Genomic DNA, 27,956 nt, shown 5'->3' on the forward strand with positions numbered 1-27,956 from the left:
TTTGAATTACGTGTCAACACTTTCTAGGTCGAGCTTTGTCTGGCTTATGTAAGATGCAGTTCAAATCTCTTATATGGTTTGTAAGTTATTACATGAAAGCAGGGGCATATCTAAATTTTCTGAAATGGGAGGCATTTTTTTTTATTAAGAAACTCAGCCTAAGTTGAGCTAAAAAAATTCGTGGGTTCAGACGCAGCACTCCCGTTTTTTTAATAGAATTATTGATATAATCTTGTTAAAATATGTAACTATTTATATTTTATATTGTAGTAACGAATAGGATAAGAAAATATAAATTTAAATAAGAACATAAAGAAGAAGAAAACTTTGAGGGGCAAAAAGCACATACATAAAATTATACCAAAAAAATATTAAAAAATAATCATTTTTTTTTTTCATTTAGATTATGTTAATATAAATTTTTTATTTTATAGTTCTTATTTAGTTCCTTTTGTTCATGATTTGTGGAATTCGGCCAACTGGGCTTAGTATCCAATTTTGGGCCTTTTTCAATTAGTACCTTCAGATGGACCTTAATATTATTTAATGTTTCTGGCATTTTTTTAATAATAAATAAGTAATCAATTTTTATTTTAAAACGGGTATAAACTAAAATATGTTATGATTCAAACTTTTTAAATTAAAAAAAAAAAAAATCTGATTGATGCAATTCTTTTTGTTGGGTGAAACTATAATGTATAATTAAAAGTAGAATTGCTGCCGGGGCGACTGCCCCCAATGTGTGTAATAGTTTGCAAGCCATTCGAAATATGTAAATTTGGGCATAATCGCATAAGTTATGTATTACAAGTAATTAAATTATTATTTTATTACTAAAAACGTATTACATTATTTCCTATTTATTTGTTTCCAAAGGGAAAATAACGACTTCAAAGTTTGTATATGATAGAAATATGCAACACATTTACATAATTATTGGTTAATTAATTAATTTTTTTCAATATTAAATATCGTATCGAACTAGTCATGCTTCGATTCTCCGAATACGGAAATCGAAACTCCAATACAATGCGTTTCACTATAAAATACAAGACACTTCAAAAACATAATCAGTAAATCACTCATTGTATTGCAAACAATGATCCACGAGTTTATTTGTTCACTTTAAACACGTAAAAATATCCATGTCAAAACATGAATAATAACCTAACCAAGTGATAGAAAAAATATACTCTATCAACTTGAACCAATACATACATCGAAGCGCTATAATCGATGTACGATCGAATAACTGATCATATATATATAATTAAGAGAAATTGGCTTCCGAGCGATAGTATTCGCCGGGGGACCAATTCCCCGGGATTACATTGTTCGCGGTAATTGTTTTTCTCGATTCGATAGTAGTTAGCCTTACGGAATAAGGGCCTTTTACTCCAACGGGTATTCCAACTTTCCACGTGCAACCCCAAGATTTTTGCATGGACAACGAACCTTTCGAGTTTGAAGGCAATAGTTCAACCGAACCAACATCGCCATCTCCACTCACAAACTCAATTGCAAACGCAATATAGTTCGCATTCGATCCTGTATCGATCTTGAATGTTATACCCATGTTGTATTTGCATGGAACCCTGCAAAAAATTCGAAGTCGTGAAAAACTCGCCTAGTTAAATTTCCAAAGTAATTAAGAAAATGGAAAATTATACTTTTAATTAGCATGTATCCATAAATATATATTGAAAAAAATGTTTTTTTTAGCAAGATAGGATGAAAGATGATAAATTTACAAAGTTATTGCGTGTAAATTTGAAACAGAACAAAATTAAACGAGAGGATTAAATTCCTAACTAGACCAACGTACGATTTCCCCTAATCGGGTTGATCTAAAATTTGATTATTAATTACCTTTGATATTGGACATTAATTCTTCCTGCATTCCGTAACTTATCGGCTTGGCCGAGCTTCGCCAAATACCCGAAAGCTTTTCCACTCATGTCAAAGTGAAATGCTTCGTTGTTGCATGTACCGGGACATTCGTCCGTAATCGTTACAACGATTGGAAAACCCGAGCACGCTGGATTATCGGTGCATTTTACCTGAAAAATAAATAAATTAGATTATTTTTCAAAAAAAAAAAAAAAAAAAAAATTCTCTATATATAAAAATTCTATAAATAAATAATATTAATTAAAACCTGATAACAAGTCCCACAACCCTCTCCATGTTTGAATATATTTTGGTTTCCAGCAGAAATAAGACCATTGTATGGAGGATTTGCCACGTCATCTGCAAATCCACAAGCTCCACCTGGAAATTACAATAAAATACATAACATTAGTACTATATATCTTTTATTTATTTTAAATTATAAATATATATATAATATTTGAACATAAAAAAAAAAGATAAATATTAAATTATATTAATATTACCACTTCCAGCTCCATTAGGGCTTCCATACCATGTTGCAACTGCAGGTGAGAAACCACTAACCAAAGAATTGTTCAATGATAGTGAAGAACCCATACAAACACAATTGTTTGTAATAAGGAAAAATAAAATTAAATAATTAAACATAGTATTTGACTTTGCAGAAACCAAATGTAATGGATTATTTGAAAAAAAAATGATTTATGCAAAATGTGTGGAGAAAGTTACATATATATAGTGATCAAAATTATACTTGTCACCTTATAAAAAATAACCACCAAGAAATTTTAATTACCATAAATGAATAATATATTCAAATGATTTTTTTTGAAACTAGATTATGATCTAATTTGATTATTATTTTGAATTTCAAGAATCAAGAATCAAGATCTAATTAAAACTTAGGTCGTCTCTCATAATAGCTTAGATTGAATTTACTATATATAAATTTATTTACCATAATTAATAAAATATAGAATAATTATCCAATCAGTTATGCAAAACGTAACCGGAATAACCATAAAATAGTTATTAATAGTGTAATAATATGGAAAGAACATTAAATGTTTTTCTGTAAGAGTTTTGGATAAGCCTAAATATCAACTGCATAAATATTATTTATCCACAATAAATTACGTGCGAACTATATAAGTAACTGAAATATTGAATGTAGTTTGAATTTTAATAATATCATTTTTAAATTTGAATATAATTTTGACTACTATCTATTCTGATTTTGATAAAATTCAAAACACGGATTATCCATTACTTTAAGGTAACTTTATAATCCAACTAGAATCAACTAGATTGGATGCTTGAACGAGTTATATTTTGAATTTTAGATAATTGAAAATGTCAAAGTTGCGGACATTCTTTAAATTATGGGTTCATGGATGATTTGTTCGACCCTACACCCGGTGAAAAACACCGGGTGGGTCTTCTGCTGCCACGTATCTTTTTTTTTGTATTTTATAATAGATTCCCCGCTAGGGTTTACCTTTAGGGGTTTTAGAAAAATAAAAAAAAGAACACGTGGCAGCAGAAGACCCACCCGGTATTTTTCACCGGGTGTAGGATCGAAGAAACCGTTCATGGATATATTTCTCACCCCAAGTGATTTAATTTGGATTAGAATTTAGAAAGCTAACTGGAATAAATACAAATTCCGTGTTTCGAATTTTCCCAAATTCTGCCTCGAAAATGGTGAAGATTACATTTGAAGTAGTAACGGAATTGTTATTAAAACTGAAATGATATTTAACACATCATATAAGAAATGTTGTTTGAAGTTGAAATTTTATCTTCGCATATAATTTTTCAGGCCTACTTTTTAAAATTTGTCAAACAAACTACATATTTTCTCGACCGTTACTACTCGTATGACAACAAATCTGAAGTAAAAGTTTAGATTTACCTTAAATTACATGTCTATCTATATTCAACTTTTTTTTTTTCATCTTTGGTACATTATTAACCGAAATCATAGAATGAATTTCAGATAAATTTACTCGAAACTCTTATTTAAATTTTTTTACTTCGAATTATAGAGATATAAATTCTAAATAATCGAATACTAAGTATATAAATATCGCATTACGAAATACGAATACAAAGTAAAAGTGCAGTCTTATTATTTAATGTATTTCTCACAATTGTTTGAAAAATAAAAATTCATCATAATGTTATAATTAATTCAAAATGTATAATTATTTAAAAATTAGAATTTAGTTAAATAATTATTAATATAAAAAAAGCATATTTAACTAAAGCACTAGTTTTGAGTAAAATTACGTATACCAGATAAAAAATATATATTCTTTTAGCAAAGAAAACATTCTTGGAATCAACAAAGAAATAATAAAATTGTATTCTTGTATTTGAATTGGATTTCTTATATATATGAAAAAAAACAAAAAAACAATAACAATGTAATGTGAATTTATTTCAGAAAACAAGACTTTCCTTACATTATTATTCAATGATTAAAAGGACTACATTGTTATTATTTATTTTAAATTCTTCATTAATTAATTGGCGCCAGAGTGATAGTATTTGCCGGGGCTCCAATTGGCGGGAATAACATTGGTGGCGGTAATAGTTCTTCTTGATTCAATAGTAGTTACTTTCACTGTATAAGGTCCGTTTGTGCCATTTGGCAAATCTGCTTTCCACGTGGCACCCCATGATTGCTGCATGTTAATCGCTCCGGTATTCGATGGCAACAACTGGACAGCACCGATATCACCGTCTCCGCTCACAAACTCGATCGCAAACGCCATGTAATTAGCGTTCGAACCAGCATCGATCTTGAATAATATACCCGTATTGTAGTTGCATGCTACCCTGCAAAATTAAATAATTCGAATACCAGCATTATTATATAATGATTAATAATTCACGAAAAATATAAACTTTCGCTTCTAATTAAAAAAAAACGCGAAATAGAATATATAACAATTAGTTAAGGACCAAACCTCTAAATAGGCCAATATGGAGGACCAAAACGACAATTTTCTCGAAATATTTCGTACGTACCTTTGATATTGGACATTGATTTGTCCAGCAGCTCGTAATTGATCAGCTTGGCCTTGTTTGGCTAAATATCCGAAAGCTTTTCCGCTCAAATCAAAGTGAAAAGCTTCAGGGCAACCGGGACACTGGTCGGTAATTGTTACGGTAACCGGAAATCCTGAACACGCTGAATTTTCCGTACATTTAACCTAAAAAGATAAGTACATAAAATAACAATATGTTGTCAAATATATATTGGTAAAATGTACAGAAAATTTAATTAAATATAAAATATAAAATTGTAAATACCTAATTAATATAAATATATAATTTTAATATTAATAATATACCTGATAACAAGCCCCACAGCCTTTTCCATTGAGGTATATACCGTTGCTTCCTGCAGATACAAGACTATTGTATGGTGGATTTTGCACATCAACTCCAAATCCACAAGCTCCCCCTGAAATTACAAATATATACACAATTAGGTTTATTTGATATTAAAAAAAATAATAATAATAACGGAATAATAATAATTATTATTATTCATTATTTTATGTTTAATTTTGTTTTAATTAATTAATTACCGGTACTTCCAGGTCCTTCGGGGCTACCGTACCACGTCGCCACAGCAGACGAGAAACCACCACCGAGAGAAGCATTAACCGAATTAGGGTTCGTACAAACGCAATAATTCGTTTGAAGCAATAAAATAGCTGTTAGGGTTAGAAATGTGAGAGGTGAAGAAAAGTGAGAGGTAAACATGGTGATATATATATATATGAAATTGTGCAGAAAAATATTTATTATATGAGATGTAGAAAAAAACAATGTGAATTATTAATGAATAGTTTGGTGCCTTTGGTTAGACTTATATACTGTTAATTCTTCTAATACTTTCCATATATGCAAATTATTACAACATGAGCTTCTTACCATTAACAAAAGAAATATTTTGATTATTCAAAACATGAAATAATTTATCGAAAAAGATTTCATTTTTGTTGCAAACTATAGAGAGATTTTTATTATCAAGTATTAGATTAACAAAAACTTACTATCTCTCCTTAATGCTTGCCATTTAAAAAATAAGTGTTTTCAGAATATAATAATATAATTAATTTTTTGTATATTTTGCTTACTATATTATTAAAATAAATATAATACATGATAGTATATAATCGATCGGCTGAAAATATTATCTCACTTCCTTTCCTTATATAATTTTTTGTTTGACTAATAAGGGGAGAAAAAATGATTATCCACACTCTTATTCATATATATTATGCAAAGAGACTTACTATATGTAAAATCGCAAATTGGATATATATTTTATTTGGCCTTTAAGTTTTTAAAATACAATTCATATATATAATTCTGAAGTTTATATATAGTTCTTTGTTTTTATAGGTGAATTAGAAACAACTTGTGGCGGAATTATAAGATTAAATTACGAAAAATACCTGTTGTTGCGTATATTTGTTCCACTCAAACTAATCAAAAATCCTAAAAGAATACAATAAAATGTCTAAATTAAATCTAAATTATAAAAGAAGGTTTTTTTTTTAAGGATATAACATTATAAATAAAGAAAAAACATAAAAATATGTATGAATTAGAAAAAACCCATTTTCTTGCAATATTACATTATAACCCCCTAAAACTAAAACCTAATATTAGTTAGATAGCTTCCAACGAAAATAGACTGAAAATAGACAATTTAGCTGGAGAGTATAGACTGAAATAGATAATTTAAACTGAAAATGTACAACTTAGTTAGAGAATTTGAACTGAAAATAGACATCTTAGATGAAAATAGTTTTTTTTACAATGATATGGCAAAAAATTAGGCGGTCAACGACATGAGATTAGTAGAAAAATGCGGAATAGTTGAAGAAATGCCATTTTTTTTAGAGTGAATGTGATTTTAAGAAATGAGTTGGAGGACAATAAGTTATTTTCAGTCTAAAATGAATATTTTATGTCTAAACTCTCTAATTAAGTGGTGTTCATGGACTAAGATCAAATAGTCAAATTTTACATTATTATAAGAAAATATTACAAACAACCCATGATATATGACCGGTGAATTACAAACAACCCATGAGATCAAGTCAAAATATAATTTATTATATTAGTTGGTTTTATTATTGTTAGTTATTGGACGGTCATTTATAATTTAGTGGGGAATTATCTTGTGCATGTTTTAATTAACTCAATAACTCACTAACTCATTATCTCTTCTAATGTGTTCGTTCACGTGCAGGATAATGAGCTCTCGAATTCTATAATAGAAGAAGTCTTCAGTTCATTTACTACCGATTTATGAAGGGAGTGGAGGAGTAGAGAGCGTTCGATGTTGGAACACTTTCTACAACACTTTGTTTTGTTTATGTTTTTCTCACTACAAAATTGAGTCTGTTTGTATTCAAGATCATAGAATACTAGTATTTACTCTCCTAGAGTTTTGTTAAGTATAAACTGTCATCGATTCTAGAAAGTCTTGTACGAAGAAATCAACTTGTGATTTATTCATAAAAGAGAAGATCTTTACTTCTCTCTTTTATATTCATTGAATATTGTTTTAATAAAGTTTTCGTCTGTAAAGGTATATCCACAACTTATATATTTGTGGATAATGATTTAAAACTTGTGTTGTTTAATTGCGTGTTTATTAACCGGACGTTGTTTTATCTTAATGGCAATGCAATTGAACTCTTTGCATCCATTTTTTTTACAAGAGAACCACTAGCCACTCGATATATGGATAAACTATACCTCGTGCTATAGCTCTCACAACGAAGATTTAAACCACAGTGACTAACAAAGTATGACGAGCTCGGCCTAAAAAACATTAATAAAAAGGTTTGATATCGGGTTAAATAACACTGCACTCTCTCATTTCACCGCCGCCTGGTACATTATGAAGTTTAGGACAAGATATATGCGACATCAGTAAAATGGTACAAAATGAACTTTACCCTATATAATATGCGAACAATAAGTAAGCAAATAATTATGTTGCCATATAACTTGAAAATATATCTAAATACTGCGTGACAACAGAAAAAAATCATGTTCATTCTTTATTAGTGAAAATAAGTTGCGAAATGAGCTATGAGTCTTTGACAACCACATATAATTAAATTAGGTACATCTAATTGTTTAGTTTCGTACAAAAGCACATGATTTAATAACTCTATTGACATTAGTACTCCTAAGTTATTTGACTTTCTTGTTGTCTTTTTTTAGGACTTTTTAACCCCTATTGTGTGCGTTCTAAGGTTATACGTGTCTTTATTTTTTAACATTTTTTTCCTCAATTTTTCATTTGAAATTAGTTCATTTTTTCTTCTTTTTTTTCCCTTAACTTTACTATATATAATGTCCAGCTCTAGTTGAACTCAATTTCATATAACAATCCTAATTAAGCCACATTTAACAATTGGATATATAGCTAATCCTTTAATTAAACCATGTATCTCAAAATAGGACATTAAATCAGGGTAAACATCTCATTCCATGTAAGTCAAACTCCCAATATATTCAAGCTCCGTAAACATGTCTCTATAACGGATTTTTATTACAAAAAAATAATAAACTCCGTAAACATGTCTCTATAACGGATTTTAATTACAAGAAAATAATTTGCGATTATAACCTACAAAAATATGCTCAAGTTAATAAAATATTAAAATAAGCTAAATAATTGCTTACATAGCCATCTAGGTACTGTATTTTTTATTTTGGCTAAAACATTTTGAAGTACTAAAGTTCACATATATTTCCCATAGACTAAAGTTGGGGGTAAAGTTGTAATTGCACAATAATATATTAGAAAATTAATGTCTTTATATTTTGTAAGTTTGATCAGAAAATATAGGAATGTATTTAGTACGTTTCGAATTGAGGGGTGTATATTCAACGCAACTCATAATTCAGGCGTGCAAAGTGAACTTTGCCCTTTTTTTAATTGAAAATGTTATTGCTTTGACCGTTCAATAACACAATAACAGTTAAAATAAAAAAAGATACAAATCGGCGTGTGTTGACCGACAATGTTAATGTGATGACCGGTCAATGTAACAATTTTTTTAAGAAAAAAAAGGATTTTTATGCTATTATACTGTTGATCACAACTATTAATTAATGTTGAATACTGCTATTATATATGTTGTTGAACCAAATGAAATAGCCGATAGTAAATTTTTTTAATTTTTTTGGAAAAAAACGTATATTAAAATATATTAATGTTATTGTGTTGATCGGTTAAATTAGTAATATTGCTGAAAAAAACGTGTTCTTGTTGCGTCGACTGGTCGTTACGGCAACATTGGTGAAACAAATGTAAGCCTTAGTCAACGATAAAAAAAAAGTCAACTGGTGAAATTTAAATTATATTAGAATTTGAGGACTGAAATTAGAGTCAAATTAGAATTTGAGGGTATATTTGTTATTAATGGAATATTAGGTTAAATATATTTTTATCTTGACATTTGGGCAAAAGATAATTTTTCTCTGTACCTATCCGCAAGGAAATTGAGAATGATGGGCCTATACAAAATTTACCCAAATAAATTATGTATGGCAACTTAATTCTTTATATAGTAAGCTTAATATAAGCTATTGTTTTCGGATTACTTCTATTTCTCAAATAAATAGCAAGTAGTATCGAAGATTTAGAAAGTTGTGATAATTAATTCTAATTCTATCTTGAAATTCAGAATATTTCTCAATTAAATTATATATGTAAGATGAATCTATTACATTTCAAAATCTTTAATTAGAATATATTATCAAACTCTACTCAATTCATGTATTTTCCATATATAATTTGAATATTATATGGTAACAATTAAAAATAGTTAACACTATATAAGTGTAGCCAAGGCATAACCAAAGGCACCATACTATTTATTCAAAGTCACAATGTTTACCTATCAATTAATTCGATCTCTAACTTTTTTTATTTCCATAGCTATTTTGTTGCTCCAAACTAATTACTGTATTTGTATCGATTCCCAAACTGTAATTAATTCTACTTTTGCGGGTGGTTTTTCACCTGCGGTGGCGACATGGTACGATAGCCCCACCGGAGCTGGAAGCGGTAATAAATATTTGGTGCTTGCAAAAGTTTTTGTAAACGAATTATGAATTCTTGTTTTTTTTTTCCTTTATAAATTTATTTCGGGAAAATTACAGTTTTCATCCTTTAAGTTTGTCCATATTTTACATTTGATCCTCATGTTTACGAAACAACACATTTCGTCCCTCGTGTTTCAATAATCACTTTTGGTCATTTTCGTAAATTTACTATTACTCCGTCTGTTAAGACAGTGATGAGCACAGACTTGATTCCGTAAGTTTTAACGGAAAATTGATGGAAATGACTAAAAATGTTTAATTTTGAAATATGAGGGACCAAATGTGAAATTAGTGAAAAAGTTAAGGGATGAAACCTGTAGTTTTCCCTTTTTTTAAAATACACTAATTACTTATAAATCAATTGCTTAAAGGTGATTTTTTTTAATGATGTCTACTACACACCACCTTAATATTTTCAAGTTTTGCTAAAATGAAATAATAAATAAAAAATTGAATTATATTACATTCTAAGATTAAATAAGTAAAATATATGTATATATACTTATAATTTCGAGCATGTGTATTGCAGGGGGAGCTTGTGGATTTGATAATGACGTGGCATATCCTCCATACAATGGCATGACGGCTGCAGGGAATCAAAATATATTCCAATCTGGAAAGGGTTGTGGGACATGTTATCAGGTGTGTAATATGTTAATTTAATTTAATTTCTTTTATATAATTGATGTTAATCAAAAAATTTCCACTATAAATTGGTTTTTTTTATTTAAAAGTAGATTTAAAATTTTAAATTATTTTTTTTAATAATTTGTTTTTTTCAGGTGAAATGTACAGAAAATCCGTTGTGCTCAGGAAATCCAGTTACTGTAACGGTCACAAACGAATGCCCCGGTACTTGCAACAATGAAGCATTCCACTTCGATTTGAGCGGGAAAGCTTTCGGAGCTTTAGCCAAACCGGGTCAAGCTGACCCGTTAAGGAAATGGGGCAGAATCAATATCCAATACCAAAGGCAAGATATCTATTCAGAGTAATTTAATACAAAATGATTTCATGTTTAAAGCAAAAATATATATATTTGGTTTAATTAGTTATAAACAATATTTTCTAGAAAAAAATAATAAATCTCGTTTTCAGAAAAAAAAATAATTTTTATTTTCCTTATGATATATGTTTTTTTATCCGCAGGGTGTTATGCAACTACAATGGGACCGGTATAACATTCAAGATCGACTCTGGATCGAACCCTAACTACCTAGCCTTTGCAGTAGAATACGTGAATGGAGACGGCGATATTGGTTCCCTCGAGATATTGTCGGACAATTCCAAAGGATGGTTATCCATGAAACAATCGTGGGGTGAAACTTGGGCCGTTGGATTACCCGTTGGGATAAGCGGTCCTTACTCCGTGAGGCTTACCACAATCGAGTCGAAGAAAACAGTACTTGCGTATAAAGTGATCCCTGGTAATTGGGTTCCGGGACAGTCTTATCACTCAAGAGTTAACGTTCCTTGATTACGAATCCATGCATCGGACTAAACGTAAATCGAGATGTCTTTTTTTTTTCATGTATTTTAATTAGGTCATTAATATTTTATTTTAATTCTTTATAGTATGGGTGTTTTAGATGTTGGTAGAATAAAATGCTCCCCTTGTTTAAGGGTTGAATAATCTAAGAGTGATTATTTCTATGTTGCACTCGATGAAGACTAAATCGGGTGATGGTGTGTTTACTCGTGACTTCAATAAAGTATTTATAAAAATAATTAAGTAAACACTTATTTGATTGCTAATAATATTCAATGCCCTTAAAACATTATATTTGGACAGTTTACGGTACTATGTCAAGGTAGTTTTCACTGGTACAATAGTCGGATACTTCATATTCACACACATAACGAACGCGAATTACTCCATTGCACTATTCATACTTTTCCGATTTTCAGAGCACACACTTGCATCTTCTAACATATACTACATTTTACTTCATCACCCCAATCAAATTAATTAATTAACAATCAAAAAAATCAGTAACATGGTTTCAAAAAGATAAAAAAAAAAAAGTCGAAAAAAATAAAAAATAATAATATTACTTTTATTTATTTATTTTTTTGTAATGAAGGAACACACAGCCAACTATATAGGTGCACTGGGTAAACCTACACTCTCATATAATAGCTTGCAAACCATATATAATAATAGGCGACGGTTATATGCAAGCCCATTTTTTTATTAGTTCAAGACTTTCAACATAAAAATACTAATTTACCCTTAATGAATTTTAAAATCAAATAAAAAACACAAAATATTCAAAAAAAAAAAAAAAATCATTTCATTTATGCAAGACCAAATAAAATACATAAATCTAGGAACACTTCTTCATTATTTCACGACTTAAAAATCTCCTCCTCCTTATTTTTCACAAACCCACCAAGAGATTCTACACACCAAAATTATCATATACATACCAAACATTCACGATGGAACCAGAAAACAATGATATGGTGGTTTACAAGGGTGGAGAACACAATGAAATATGTTTTAACCGTTTATTTTTGCTTTTGGGTCGATATTTTTTTTTGGGAAAAAAATTCGACGATACCAAAAATCGGTCTGCAAATACCGGTTTTTGTTACTAAAGTCGGTTACCACATTCCGATTTTTTAATAGAAAATCGGTACTTAAAAACCGATTTTTGTAGTACAAATCGGCATGACAACACCGATTTGTTTTTGTATTATCGGTATTGTCATGCCGACTTATACTACAAAAATCGGTTTTTAAGTACCGATTTTATTATCTGTGTTTTTCTAAGACCGTTTTCCCATACTTTCGTGTAGCAACCTAAGGGATTGATGGAAAATTATTCAAATGAATTATCCAACGAATAAATATTTGAGACACGGAAAGCTCTACTCGATTGGGTTAAAAGAGTTCGTAGATATCACCGAATGGTGATAAACATTTTCGTTTCAAATATTTAAAAAATATCAATTAACCAAATATACAATGTATTATTAAAAAAAATCCGAAAAATATCGGTATCCGAAAACCGATTTTGTACTCAATAATCGACATTAGAACGCCGATTTCAACTTGTAAAGTCGACGTTGTGTCGCCGATTTGGTTAATAAAAATCGGCATTGTGACGCCGATTTTCATGTACAAAATCGGTCTGGGTAAACCGATTTGGGAAACCAACGGAAAAAAAAAAAAAAAAAAAACCAATTTCAATCTCAATTTTTTTTTCCAAAATCGGCCAAAGCATTGCAACCCAACAAGAAATAAGCATAGATTAATGTTCATCCATACATATTTATTAAGATCGATGCTCGACTAATGTTTTCGAATTTACAAACAAAAGTCGTGATATTTTCTTTTTGTTTTTTTGTTTTTGTTTTTTTTTTTGTTTTTTTTTTTTTTTTTTTTTAATTTTTTGGTCTTGAACAAATTAAAAATAGGATTTATTTGTATTTGAGTATTATTTGTGAATAAGGGTATATTTGTCCTCTTTGGTCTTGATGTAATAAAATTAGATTAATTTACGAACTTGAACTAATAAACTCCTTTATTTGGGTTTGAACTAATAAAAAAATGGGCTTGCATATAACCGCCGCCATAATAATATTATTTGACACAATATAAAAAAAGTTAGCGTCAACACGGCAAATATATATCTTATATATAAAAGAAGTAACGTGGGTTACTTTTTGGAGAAACCCTAGACCCTTTTCTGCAATAAATTTTTTGACACGTTCGCATTTTCAACTGGCGATACAACTTCTCTCCCACTTCGCAACTTCTCCAACTTTTCGACAATTCTTATTTCTTCTTCAGCGCCATTCTTTTATCCCCAACTTCTCCCCACCTCCATTTTTTTGTCCACTTATTTTCGTTTTTTCTCCCACATATTTTTCGTTTGGAAAACTCCACAACTGTACCATATGTTTCTCCATAAATATTTTGTTGCACAAAAAATCTGCTTTCTTCTACAAGTCATCCCACAAATTTTGAGTTTTATTTTGTAATTTTCTTCAGATATTTTTTTTGGATTTTTTCTGCTCTGCCTATTTTTTTTCGTTTGCTGGAGATGTGGTTTTTCTTCCCACATAGTATGTTTTCTGTGTTTTTTCTTTTCCCTATGATTGTTTTCCAGTGTCGTGATTTTATACCTTTTTCTTAGAATGCTTTATATAATTTTTCAGCATTTATAATTGCCCTTACATAAATGTAATGTGTTCATAATGTTGGTTTGCTTTAGCTAAGGAAGTTTTTTAATTCTACTTTGGTGATCAAAGTTATTTGTGTTCAATTTCAGTTTTAGTAATAATTTATTTTTTCTGTGCAGATAGTGTGTTTGCAGAAAAACAACAGCTATTCGTGTTAAAGAATTCCTGCAACTTTCAGTATTTTTGATTAGGTGAAATTTTCTTTGTTTGCATCTTCTCAACATTTTCATCTACATATGTTAATTGTAACAGAGTATCAACTGAGTAACACTAACTTCTACTACTCAATGTAACAGACTTTGAGATGTGTTGTCTTTGCCCGCTATAGCGAAGAAAGGGTCCTCAATAGATTCAACCGGAGATGGGCAATTGGAATTAGCTATCCTGTACGAAGGGGAATAAGAAATAACCTCCAAGTTCCCCTTTCTCTTTTTTCTTTTCTTTTCTTCCTCTGGTGCTCTTATTTGTGTTGTATTTGTGTTGTATTTTACATATTTAACCATTTTTCACTACTATAAGGTATTTCCCTAACATTTATTTTTCTTTCATCGGACAATAAATATTCACTTAAAATCACCGTCAATAGACAGGTGAGTTTTCATTATCTATTTATAAAGGGATTTAAGTGTTGTTTTTCGTTTTCCTTTGAGAATTCAATATTTCTACACGCATTGTTTAAGAGAAATTACTACATTATTTGCAAGCTTAAATCGGCCTACTGTTTAATTCGCTAAACCCGTTTTAATAGTACATTTTAGACACATTGTGTTCAAATTTCAGTATTTTTTAAAGAATGGTTTATACAACATTTTGTGCATCATAATTCATTGCATGTGTATAATTTTATGATACTGTTTATTTTATATTTCTACAATAAATGATCCGCGTCTATGAACATCATAATTCACATATATTTTTGGAGATTCACAAATTTCTTAGTGTAAGCAATCTCTTCTAAAACCTTGCATTTTTTTCGTGATTTTTTGGTTTCACATATTTCCCCAGCAATTTTTAGGTTTCATAAAATGTTTTTTGATCTTCTTGCTCTTATTCCTAATTTTTTTTTTGAAGAATGGGACTGGATTTGTTATGGAAAGGTGAGAAGGGGACTGGATTTGTTGGACTGTTTTAATTTCTTTGCTCTTATTCTAAATGAGTCAATTTGTTGCAGGAAAGTGAGAAGAGGACTGAATTTGTTCCTACACCTTTGCTTTTGCGGTTTTTTCCCCTATTTAAAAAAAAAAATCTTATTTGTTTGTTTGTCAGGGTTTGTAAAATCTTATTTATATTGACATACTTCTACAAACCAAAAAAATCATTGACATTATTACCATGATTTTGGTCATTGATATCATTTATTTATAAGTTATAACATTTAAATTACTTGCTTCTTTTACTACGTTTTTTAGGCTATCCTCCAAAAAATAATAAATTATATTTATAATCATCATTTGCAGGATCTCTCCCCTGTAATTACAGTATCATCGAATAATATTTTCTTGGAAATAAATTAACCGTGCATCGCACGGGTAGATTACTAGTATATATATATATATAATTTAATGTTACGCTTTTGATCGATTGGTAAAAAAAAAGTCAATATCGACGATAGTATTTGAGTCAAAATTAATTTATTAGGGTTAAATTAGGATTTGATTGATGAAATTGTGAGTAAATTAGAATTTGAGCGATATTCTTGCCTTTGACAGGCTTGAGAATCTTGTCCGTTCATTTAGATAAAAGAGATTTAGGACTCGACGTATTCGTAAATAAGTAGGCACATATAGACGTATAAGAGATTTTTCTTAAATAACATGGTGTAGACGATGGTATATTAATTAATTCTGGTTTTCTAATTACATTTACTTATTCAAATAATTCTGGAATAATAATATTTTATTTTATTTCAATTTTATTCTTAGTTGAAATATACAATTTAATACATGATATTTTATGTTTCATAAATGTATTTTTATTAAATAACCGGCTTAAAATTATATATAAATAATTAAACTATAAAAAAAGTATGAAATATCGGGTCCAACAAATTGAACCCGTCCAACTATAACCCAATAAACAACTAATCATGTTACATGGAACTTGAAAATATATTATGAACATCCAACTTTCTTTCCATATTTTAAGTCAAAATAAATTATATTTTCGGCCGCATACTTTTTTAATTTTTTTTAAATAAAGTAAGCAAATACATAGTAATTTTAAAAAAAATCAAGCTATATATTACTTCCACTTTTTCCGAAAAATTGCAAGCATTACTGAATATATAGTAAGTTATGATTATTCATTTATCTTGATATCCAAAATATTTAAATATTTACTAGATTAATTTAATTTAATCAAATATATGGCAACTATTATTCTTTTTATTAATTTAAAGAAAGGTAACAATTAAAATTCTAAACAGTATATAAATCAAGGCAAGACATGGATCAAAGGCACCAAACTATTTCATTTACATTTTATATTTTTTAATATATAATATAGTAATAGTATTGGTTTCTCAAAGTCAATATACCATGGCAATGTTTACTTCTCAATTGTTTCGAATTTTTAATTTATTTACAATAATAGCTATTTTATTTATCCAATTAAATAATTGTGTATGCATGGCTTCACAAATAATAAATGGTACTTTAGGTGGTGGTTTTTCAGCTGGAGTGGCTACATGGTACGATAGCCCCACAGGACCTGGAAGTGGTAAAAACAATTATAAACTTTTATTTTTATTTAATTTTTTTTTTAGCATTTGCAAAAATAATATTTCTTGAAATTATAAGTTGTCTTAAGACATAATTTCAGGAATATCTTACATGCAACATTGTTTTTGCCTTAAAGTTCTTTTAAACGTCTACAGCGGACTTTTATTATTTTTGGGACAAATTACGGCCACCCCTGACGTAAGGTTAAATTAAGAAAAAAAATCATTTTTGTTTGGACAATTACAATCGTCCATCAATTATATATTGTCTTATATGTCTACCTTTACAGTGTCGTTTACCTACTGAATGAGGGGTTTTCGTAAGACAATACATAATTGAAAGGGGTAGTTAAGTTTTTTATTTTAAATTTTAATTTGATCTTACATCCAACTTTTGGGCATTTTAAGACATTTTACTAAAATAAATTAAAAATTAAAGTTTATTTTAAATACACATCAACTTATATATTAACTCACAACATTTGCAAACACATCCAACTTTTAATCTAGCAATTATTCAAAAATTCACTCCTTCATAAAAAACTTTTACAAACACCAATTTAATCTTTTTTAAATTTTGCTTAAATAAAAATGATAAATAAATAAGAAGTATATGTAATACTTACAATATTGAGCATATATATATTGCAGGGGGGGCTTGTGGATTTGAAAATGACGTGGCATATGCTCCATACAATGGCATGACAGCTGCAGGGAATCGAAATATATTCCAATCTGGAAAGGGTTGTGGGGTTTGTTATCAGGTATGTTAATTTAATTATTATTATTATTTTTATTTTTGATAATTGATGTTAATTAATAAATTATTTTCACTACAATATTGATTTAAATTTTATGATATAAAAATATATCCAAAATTTAAGATTATAATATTTCTTTATCACGAGTTTGAAATTCGTTATTTTTAAAGCGATCACTTATTTACGTATATTTATCTATTTCAGGTCAAATGCACAAAAGCAACAAATTCGTTGTGCTCAGAAAATCTAGTTACCGTAACGGTCACAAATGAATGCCCGGGTACATGCAACAACGAAGCATTTCACTTTGACCTAAGTGGTATAGCTTTCGGTGCTTTAGCCAATCCGGGTCAAGCCGACCCGATGAGGAAATTGGGTCGAATCGATATTGAATACCAAAGGCAAGAACAAACCCCTATCTCATGTTTTAAACATAATTATATTTAATTTTCTTTAGGTAAAAAAAGAATCCCAAAAAAATAAAAAAAATGAATCTCACACTATCTCAATATTTAGTATAGTTCATTATATAAATTAATAAAAAAAAATTAATTTTTTTGGTTGCAGGGTACAATGCACTTATAGTAACATCGGCATACAATTCAAGATCGACAAAGGATCGAACGTTAACTATCTAGCTTTTGCGATTGAATTTGTGAACGGAGACGGAGATATTGGTTCGGCCGCAATCTCGTCAAGCAATTCGAACGGATGGTTATCCATGAAACAATCGTGGGGTGCTACTTGGAGTGTCGGGATACCCGAGGGAGTAAGCGGTCCTTATTCCGTGAAAGTGACCACAATCGAGTCGCAAAAAACCGCAATTGCGAACAATGTAATCCCTGCTAATTGGTCTAAAGGCCAGAACTATCGCTCCAACGTCAACGTTTAATTTCTTGATTTGTCGAGTCCGGGCGAAAGTCGACGTTGAATAATTAATAATTATTAGCTTAGTAGAATAAAATGCTCCGGTCTATTTGTTGAATGTATAATATAATACAGGTAAGGGTGATGATAATTTTTACCCATTTGAATTAATGAAAAATGTGGAGCTAAGTTTGTGTTTCTTAATATAATAAATCTTAAATTCTTCTTCTTTTCTTTCTTATTTAATTTGAATGATGGTAGAAACAAATTAATATTTTTTTATTCCAATCATATAAAACTCATAATTCTAACTAATTACGCTAATTTTAAAAAATAAACTTATTATATAATACACGATTATTTATATGATCACCAAACATCGCAAGTATTTACGACAATAATTAAACACGAATACCTATTTTCGGTACAAAAGTTCTATTTAACACTTATAATGTTTTTATTTCTATTACAAAGTATTGTTTTACGATATCTCTATAAATCAAAGTATTAGACGACGAATATCGTAAAAGAGAGTTACTTTATCGATTAATTTAGGACTAATCGTTAGTTTATTGCCACACAATATGTTTATTTCTACTACATTATATTAATTAAATCAATGAGTTTCTTGCATATATACTTTCTATTGTTTTTATTAATTATGATGGTCTCTTGTATATATACTACATGATAATGTTGGATTATATAAGTATTTCATTAATTACATGATTATGTTTTGTATTAATTCTTGATTACACAAGTATTTCATTAGTTCCAACTTCCATGAATCTATTTCAGATTTTCAATACTAGGATATGGTCCTTTTTTATGCGCCACATTTAATTATGGATTACATAAGTATTTCAGTAATTACATGAGTCAATTTAATTCAGATTTCCAATACTTTTAATTTAATTCAAGATTTCTTAAATATTTCAAATTCTAACAGATTTCTTCTTCTTTTTTTTTTTTTTTCTAGAGTCAAAAGTCAAAATTTAACCTAGTTCAATAGTTCAAACTTCAAACTATATAATAAAAATGCCATAGAAGAACCATTACACAATTTTTTAATATGTAACAACATTGGCATATATACCATGATGAAAAATCTCTTAGTATTTTTTCTTGTAATAGCTAGCATCCTCCAAATATCATCTGCAAAGAAATGTATTATGTCGAATGAAGTACGGGTTCACATTAGTAACGACCTCCCTTCATACGCCGTCCCGTTGAATTTGCACTGTGCGTTTGCAGACGATGACCTTGGGAATCATACTCTTATGACTAATCAAGATTTTAGCTTGCGTTTTTGTGATGGTTTTTCTTGGAACACGTTGTTTTTTTGTCACTTTTGGTGGGGACCGAGTCAAATAGCTATCGATGTTTATAGTTTACATTGGGTAGCACAACATATTGATGTAAATAATATTAATTTGGTAGATAATCAAATCCCACATATCTCGTAATTTTGTTCTATAGAACGTCTTGTAATATGATCAATTGTAAAGGCATTATTTTGCCTATATATTAGTCTGCTACTCAATGAATATACGCATCTTTCCACCCAATAATTATATTCTTAATATGGCACCAGAGCTGTTGGTTTTTGGCCCAAATGTGTTATGGGCCAGTAAGCCCAATTGCCATCCTTTTTTATACACCACCATATTGAGTTAAGCCCAAGGAGTAATAAGTGAGCCCAATCCATTTCTGAGCCAAATCCATCCGTTGGATTTCTGGCTGAATCTGGACCGTTCATTCACTCACTTATATACCCTCTTCTCTCTCATTTTGCCTCTCATTCTGAAACCCTAGCTTTCCTCTTCTCCTTCTCCGCCGCTCCTGCTTCTGTCTTCTTCCTCCCTTGTACTGCATTGACTGATTAATGGCTGGAGGTCAAAGAGCATGGTACATAGCTGACTTTGACTCTCCAGTACAGCATTCACCGGCTCTATTTGACTTCAGTCCCTATAAAAACAGGTATGGGGGTTGGAAGAGGATAAGACACAGATACAACCCTAAATCCGACCTAAATCCCTCAGTTTTTCTATTTGTGAGATCTGAAATTGGAGTTTTGGTGAGTGGGTAAGCTTGAGTGCCTTTCTTAAACTACAAGACTATGAAATATTTTTGTTATATTTATTTTATTTACAAATTTATATTACAATATTTGACAACATACTTATGTATCTAGTTATTGCTCCATTATTCTACAAGACATTTTGAATGTCGTTATATTTAATATGTTCTACAGCATGCTTATACCTGTTGTAGTTTGTTCTGTTAACAACATGCAAAAAGGCATCTTGTGAAATATCTATGTTTGAGACTTACAACAACATACATTTAGTGCATATTGTCAAATATATAATGTCACAACATGCTTTAACCGCATGTTGTTGATTCCAAGTTATTAAAAGTCATTTTTCTTGTAGTGACAGTCCCCTAGGCAGTGGAACAAGAAATTTAATGCATGCATGATGTCTTTAAAATTCAAAAGAAGTTCATTTGATCCATGCTTATATTTTAAAGAATCTGCAAAAATACCTGTGTTCTTGCTTATCTATGTGGATGACATGCTTCTTGCTAGTCCTTGCATTCAAACTGTTAATCATGTGATTAAATGCATTAGTGATGAGTTTGATATGAAACTTCTTGGTGATGCAAAAAGAATTCTTGGCATGGACATAATCAGAGATAGACCTGGCTGTTCTTTATTCCTGAATCAATCCTCTTATATTGAAAAAAATCCTTGATAAATTTTCTATGCTGTCTGCCAAACCTATATCTGTTCCTCTTGCTTCTCATTTTTTGTTAAGTAAGGATCAGTCTCCAAAGACTGAACCTGAAATCTCTGAAATGAAAAAAATGCCATATGCCAATGCCATTGGGTCTGTTATGTATTTGATGGTTAGTACTAGGCCTGACATTGCATATTTTGTGAGTTGCTTGAGTAGATATATGTCTAATCCAGGTTTGCCCCACTGGGAGGCATTAAAATGGCTGCTTAGATATTTGAAAGGTACTGTTAATACTGGTCTGATGTTTTCTAAAGGCAAGACTGAAATTGAACTATGTGGCTATTTGGACTCAAATTTTGCAAATGATAGGGACAATAGAAAATCCTCTACCTCTTATGTGTTCACCTTAAATGGTGCTTGTGTTAGTTGGAAATCTCAACTCCAAAACATTGTTGCTCTGTCTACTACTGAATCTGAATATGTAGCTGCCACTGAAGCTATAAAAGAAGCCATCTGGCTTAAGGGGCTGTTGTTGGAAGTTGATATTCTTAATTCTAAAGTGGTAGTATTTTCTGATAGTCAATCTGGCATTCAACTGTGTAAAAACCCTGTTTTTCATGATAGAACTAAACACATTGATGTGAAGTTCCATTTCATTCGTGATGTAGTTGAAAAGGGGTTATTGACCTTGAGAAACTTCTATCTGAGTTCAATCCAGCTGACATGGGAACAAAATGTATGCCTTCTGAAAAATTCTGTTCTTGTTTGAAAAACTTGAACATTCTTTCAAAACCTTGACTTGCTGTGTGCTAGTTTGTAGTCTATGTGACTTGATATTTATGCTTTCTTTGTGATTGCTTGGTTAAATCTATTTCTGTGTGAATAAGATTATGCTTTCTATGTGATTGCATTGCTGCATTTATTCTAAATGCACATAAGTTGTATTCTGAGTGAACACAACTTGATATGCTTGTATGAACTGTGTGCTCCTACTAGTGTGTCAAAAACCAACAATGATGACTTCCAAAATTTTTTTAAGAAATTTTCACTAATAATTCACATTTGGTCCAAGGTGGAGAATTGTTGGTTTTTGGCCCAAATGTGTTATGGGCCTGTAAGCCCAATTGCCATCCTTTTTTATACACCACCATATTGAGTTAAGCCCAAGGAGTAATAAGTGAGCCCAATCCATTTCTGAGCCAAATCCATCCGTTGGATTTCTGGCTGAATCTGGACCGTTCATTCACTCACTTATATACCCTCTTCTCTCTGCTTTTGCCTCTTATTCTGAAACCCTAGCTTTCCTCTTCTCCTTCTCCGCCGCTCCTGCTTCTGTCTTCTTCCTCCCTTGTACTGCATTGACTGATTAATGGCTGGAAGTCAAAGAGCATGGTACATAGCTGACTTTGACTCTCCAGTACAGCATTCACCGGCTCTATTTGACTTCAATCCCTATAAATACAGGTATGGAAGTTGGAAGAGGATAAGACACATATACAACCCTAAATCCGACCTAAATCCCTCAGTTTTTCTATTTGTGAGATCTGAAATTGGGGTTTTGGTGAGTGGGTAAGCTTGAGTGCTTGATCTGTTCTTCATTCGTGGTTTTTGGGTAAACTGGGGTTTGAGTGTTGAGAGAGAAAGAAGATTTGTTCTTCTCGAGGTACTCTGGTGGTGTATACTGAAAGTGTGAATTTCTGGTGTGAAAATTGGAAGACTGAGCTGATATCCTTTATCTATTTATTTTCAATTTAATCATCCCTAGTTCTATCTTTCTGTTATACAACTATATATATATATATATATATATATATATATATATATTCTCCTTGGCAGTAATCAATACTGCACAAGGGAAACTTATATATTATTCAGTGGCTTTATGGAGCTGGGCAGATTGATACCCTACAAGAGCTTAGGTTGTAGAATATACTTCCGCTGCCGCCGACCATCCGTCTCGGCTTAACTCCGTTTGTTGCTGCCGCCGACCATCCGTCTCGGCCTAACTCAGTCTACTACCATCGACCTTTCGTGTTGGGTCTCTTCTTCGTCTACCATGACTAAGGGCAATGATCAGAAATCAGATGCAGCTCCGAAGTCTTCTATCATCGATCCAACTTCGCCCTATTATCTTCATCCCTCGTCTAGTCCAGGTTCTGTCCTAACTTATATAAAATTGAAAGGTGAAAATTACGCACCTTGGGAAACATGCTATTATTCTTGCTTTGAAATCGCAAAATAAAATCGGTTTTATTAATGGTTCAATTACCAGACCTGACAAAGATGACCCAAAATTTGTAGCATGGGAAATGGTTAATTCTATGTTGTGTTCATGGATCGACAAAAACTTGTTGGCCGAAAACCTACACGCAAGTGCACGTATCGTACAAGTAATAAAGTGGATTTTTAAGTCCAAGTATCGATCCCACAGAGAATATTTAATTATCTAATCCTAGACGCTAAATTCTACCAATTGCTATCAAGCCCACCTACACAGTCGAAAGATGATTAATAAACTAAATTAAACTAAAGCAATTAAAAAGGCAAAAGCAAGAAACAAATTAAGCACGAAGATTTATCACAGTAAACAAGCCTCGAATTTTATTCTCCCCCCTATGTGATTATTATTCCCCCAATTCCTTCAATTATGCAAGCAATTAACCCGGATTATTAACCTGAGATGCTAAAATAATCATAACCCGCTTCCGCGTGTATTACGATTCTAATACTCTAGATTCAATTACTATATTCCTATGCAATTAATTCTAGAACAAAGCATTAAGCACAAATCTCAATAATGATTACCTAAGAGATTAACTATATTCCTATGTTAATACCACAAAGGCTCTTCAACCACAGTTCTAATTATTAACCCGATCTTCCGATTCATGCGATTAACAATAACATAAAAGCACATAAGGTGATCAAATTCATGCACTTAATAAAACAAGTAGAAGAAATAATCCGGAATTAAAACTTGCATAAAATCATAGAATTGGGTTCATAAATCCCACATAGGGTTCCAAATAAAATCCTAGAAGTAAAGACTTAGCTACTCGTGATTCTTATGATAAAGAAAATAAAAGAAATAAATTAAATAAGAAAAACTATGCTTGAGTCTTCGTTCCTCACGTATTGTGGTGTCAAATTTTCGTGCTTATGGTGTAGAGACTTGTTGCTTTTATAGGCTTTTCTTGATAAGAAAGTAGGGGAAACCTAATAGGAATCAATTTCCGCCACTTTCCCCCATCAAGACTTGTTCTTCGATTTTCGCCATGTTGGAGTCCGAATTTTGGAATATTGTGTAAATAAGAATTGTAGCCCTTGAAATTAGCTTTCCAATGCGCCAAAATCAGCTGATTTGGAGTTCTTATGAGAGAGATATGCTCGAAATGGTGGACACTGCCAAAGCTGTGGCGAGATTCCTTCTTCCAATTTGATTTATTTCTTTATTTGCAACTTTTTCCTTCCTTTTTGATCTATTTTCTTTAATGGGTTTTAGGTCCAATAGACAAATATAACCCGTAGTTAATCCAGCCCCATTATATTTGCCCAACGGTAGATCACAATCAATCATATCCACAATATGACCCTAAATTAATTTTCCTCACACTTGATAATGACCTAAGTTAATCTCGCGAATTCAAAATGGTCGTGTGTCAAGTTTAATCTACCAATCAAAGATGCTCATAGAACTTGATTATGCCAAACTAATGCAGTCCCTAGTTAATCTAGCCGACCACTATAATCTAGCATAACCCTTTTCTATGGCTACTTTCATTGTTATGTCAATTGAATCACAGGTAACTTTACCATAGCACTCCTCGCTAACACGGCTTACTGCACTACAGTAAAGGGCTACACATAACTCAACCGTTGCAGAAGGAAAGAAAAATTCAACAGATTAGTTTTTCTTTATAGCTTGAAATAATTCTTAATTTGATTAAGAATGAGGGATTTTATTAAAAAAAGTTTTATCTCATCAGAAGGTTCGGATTGATCTATGTGATTCCTACATATATGTTCTCTAAAGGTATATGAAAACGCATATTGTCCTAAGAGGAATATATGACCTAACTACAAATAATTACATTAATTAATTATCGGGTTTTCAAAATAATTATAGAACCTCAACTAGCATAAATCAATTAAATAATGTTGAGGTACTAGTAATTAAGTTGAAGTATAATCAATATTATATGTGACTCTGCTTCGCACCATTTGGCATTGACACTATCGATCAATAAGCTTCACTATGTTCACTGCTGTCATCACTGTACAAATAGAGACAGTAATATTATGGGCTAAGAGTTGAACATTTTACAAACTGACAACATAAACAGAATACCAAAGACACTTTAGAGAACATCATACCCATTTAACATGGAATAGAAGAGAAAATATAAATAGGTTTCAGATTTAAGTTTTTGGGGTCAACACCGGCAATTAATTTTTATCTTTTTTTTTTTGTCTTAACTTTTTTCTGTTATTGAGATGGGTTGACTTTTTTCCTTTTTTCTTTATTTTGACTTTTTTTTATGATATTATTTTCTCGCCGATTATCAGCTTTCATTTTTTTTTTAAAATTGTATTTTTCCATTACTCAACAATTTAAATAGATAAAATAAAAATCAAGAAAAAAAAATGTCAACGCTGTTAACCCGACATTCAACATCGGTCAACAACGGCAAAAAAAAGATCACTCGAAAAAAGAGTCAACCGATTTAAAAAGAAATTCAACATCGGATTACCCAATCTTGAAAAATCGGGTTCATTGGTTAAAATTGGTTAATTGATGAAATTGAGGTTAAATTATGGTTGGATAAAATTTTAGAGGATTTTAGAGTATTTTGAAAAAATACAGGGGTCTTATTGCAATTTTCTAAAAGAAAAACCCCAAATTCAACCGTTGACCGTTACAACTTAACGGTCAAACAGTCGGAGGGACTAAATGTGTTGACAACATTAATGTGTATTTTGTTGACGGCGGTAAATGGGGGACCAAAAGTGAAAAACGTGCAAACTTGAGGGACCAAAACTGTAATTATCCTTGTAAATTACACATTCACAACATATTAATATTACCATTACCTATTTAAGAGTAAGTTTTACCTTTAAAAAGTAGCATAAAAGAAATTCCGCGTTTGCATAGGTATAAGTTGCATTTTTCGGAAAATATTTCCTGGAGTCAAAAAGCCGTAAAAGGGCTGAGGTACGACGGAAACAGACGTCGGATGGATTTTAGTAATTAGGGATATGTTAGGGTGTTTTTTGTAATTTAGTTTAAGTTTAGGAGAATTTTCGTAATTGACCCTATATGTTTTCGAGTTAAAAGCAGTTTACCCCCTAAACTATGACCCGTTTTGCGCTTTGCCCCCCAAACAATTTTTTTTTGCACGTTTTTACCTAAACTCGTTTTTTTGTTGCACGATACCCTAAAGGTGGTATTTTCCGGCAAATGTCACCGGAATCTCACGCACGTGCCATTCACGAGGGGCAAATTTGTCTTTTTACTTTTATTCTTGTCCGACTTCAATTTTTTCTCTTCTCTTCCATTTTTGGTCTTCTTCTCCAACTCCCTTGGTGAATCATGGCTGCTTCTTTCCATCTCCAAATCCCTTTTGTGCACCAATTTCTAGGCCAAACAAATTTCAATTCCCATTAATCATAAATCCTCTCGACATTCCTCAAACGCACACTAAAGATATTACACAACAAATGCAACCCCTACGAAATCTTCAAAATAATTTAAAAAACAAATCTAAAAAGACAAATTACCCGCCGCCGAATTCTTCAATTTCACCTTCAATTTCAGTCGCCAAGCTCGTTGCCCGCCGACAAATTCTTCAACAACTACAAAATCTAGCCATTAAAGACACACCCAAGGTTTCACTACGATCAAAACAAGCCCCAAATATTTACCGAATCCCCCAAAATTTTCATCGCCGAAAAAATTGGGCCAAAGATTTCGACCTACTTCTCACAGCCATGGATCAAATCTGTAAAGGAAAACGTCAAGATAACATGTGGTGGCGAATTGGGAGAATGACAGGAATGAAGGCGGAGTGAATCGGCGGTTGGGGGCAGCGAGATTTTCTGGCCGGGATGGGTTTGGGACGGTGGTAGGCGACGGAAAGAAGAAGATGATTCTTTTTTTTTTTCAATTTATTTTTATTTTTTACTTTTTTTAATTATTAATTCATAGTTAATATATAGAATATAATGAGCTGACGAGTTTACCCCCACAAATATCACCTGCAACGCATGTGTTTTGACATTCCGATCAAAATTGCCGAAAACTTAAGTTTAGGGGGCACCGTACAACGAATTAATGAGTTCATGTAAAAACGTGCAATTTTTTTTATTTAGGGGGTAAAGTGCAAAACGACCCATAGTTTAGGGGGCAAACTGCTTTTTGCTCTATTTTTTCCAATGGATACATATGGCACTTTCTTTAATTGCCACGTCATCCAATTGTTGGTGGGAGCTAGGGATTGATGACGCACGCAATGTTTGTAGTACTGGAATTCAAATTTTAATTTTTGCCCCAATTATGTACTTCCTAATTTACAGTTTAGTACATAAGCGAAAATGACATCTTAATCATTCATCATAAACCAATTT

General features: G+C 31.0%; 4 protein-coding genes across 4 annotated transcripts; 2 read left to right on the forward strand and 2 right to left on the reverse strand.

Moving 5' to 3' along the window:
* Positions 1–1,114: 1,114 nt before the first annotated feature.
* Positions 1,115–2,490, reverse strand: LOC105963487 (expansin-B4). The gene is made up of 4 exons (XM_012987895.2): positions 2,397–2,490; positions 2,159–2,271; positions 1,870–2,060; positions 1,115–1,595 (listed from the first exon to the last, which is right to left on the reverse strand). Exons 1-4 carry the CDS (start codon positions 2,488–2,490, stop codon positions 1,271–1,273), a joined length of 723 nt encoding a protein of 240 aa, XP_012843349.2. The 3' UTR covers positions 1,115–1,270.
* A 1,825-nt stretch (positions 2,491–4,315) lies between these two features.
* On the reverse strand, positions 4,316–5,744 carry LOC105963486 (expansin-B4). The gene is made up of 4 exons (XM_012987894.2): positions 5,496–5,744; positions 5,256–5,368; positions 4,930–5,114; positions 4,316–4,737 (listed from the first exon to the last, which is right to left on the reverse strand). Exons 1-4 carry the CDS (start codon positions 5,671–5,673, stop codon positions 4,422–4,424), a joined length of 792 nt encoding a protein of 263 aa, XP_012843348.2. The 5' UTR covers positions 5,674–5,744; the 3' UTR covers positions 4,316–4,421.
* A 4,093-nt stretch (positions 5,745–9,837) lies between these two features.
* LOC105963485 (expansin-B4) lies at positions 9,838–11,530 on the forward strand. The gene is made up of 4 exons (XM_088819104.1): positions 9,838–10,015; positions 10,583–10,695; positions 10,836–11,026; positions 11,203–11,530. The coding sequence occupies exons 1-4, from the start codon at positions 9,838–9,840 to the stop codon at positions 11,528–11,530; spliced, it is 810 nt and encodes a 269-aa protein (XP_088675230.1).
* Positions 11,531–16,705: 5,175 nt separating this feature from the next.
* On the forward strand, positions 16,706–18,804 carry LOC105963484 (putative expansin-B2). Its single transcript, XM_088818943.1, has 4 exons — positions 16,706–16,962; positions 17,615–17,727; positions 17,929–18,125; positions 18,292–18,804. Exons 1-4 carry the CDS (start codon positions 16,782–16,784, stop codon positions 18,614–18,616), a joined length of 816 nt encoding a protein of 271 aa, XP_088675069.1. The 5' UTR covers positions 16,706–16,781; the 3' UTR covers positions 18,617–18,804.
* Positions 18,805–27,956: the final 9,152 nt, after the last annotated feature.

Source organism: Erythranthe guttata, chromosome 6 (genome assembly GCF_056151865.1).
Source record: "Erythranthe guttata isolate IM_541 chromosome 6, IM_541, whole genome shotgun sequence".
NCBI classification, from domain to species: domain Eukaryota; kingdom Viridiplantae; phylum Streptophyta; class Magnoliopsida; order Lamiales; family Phrymaceae; genus Erythranthe; species Erythranthe guttata.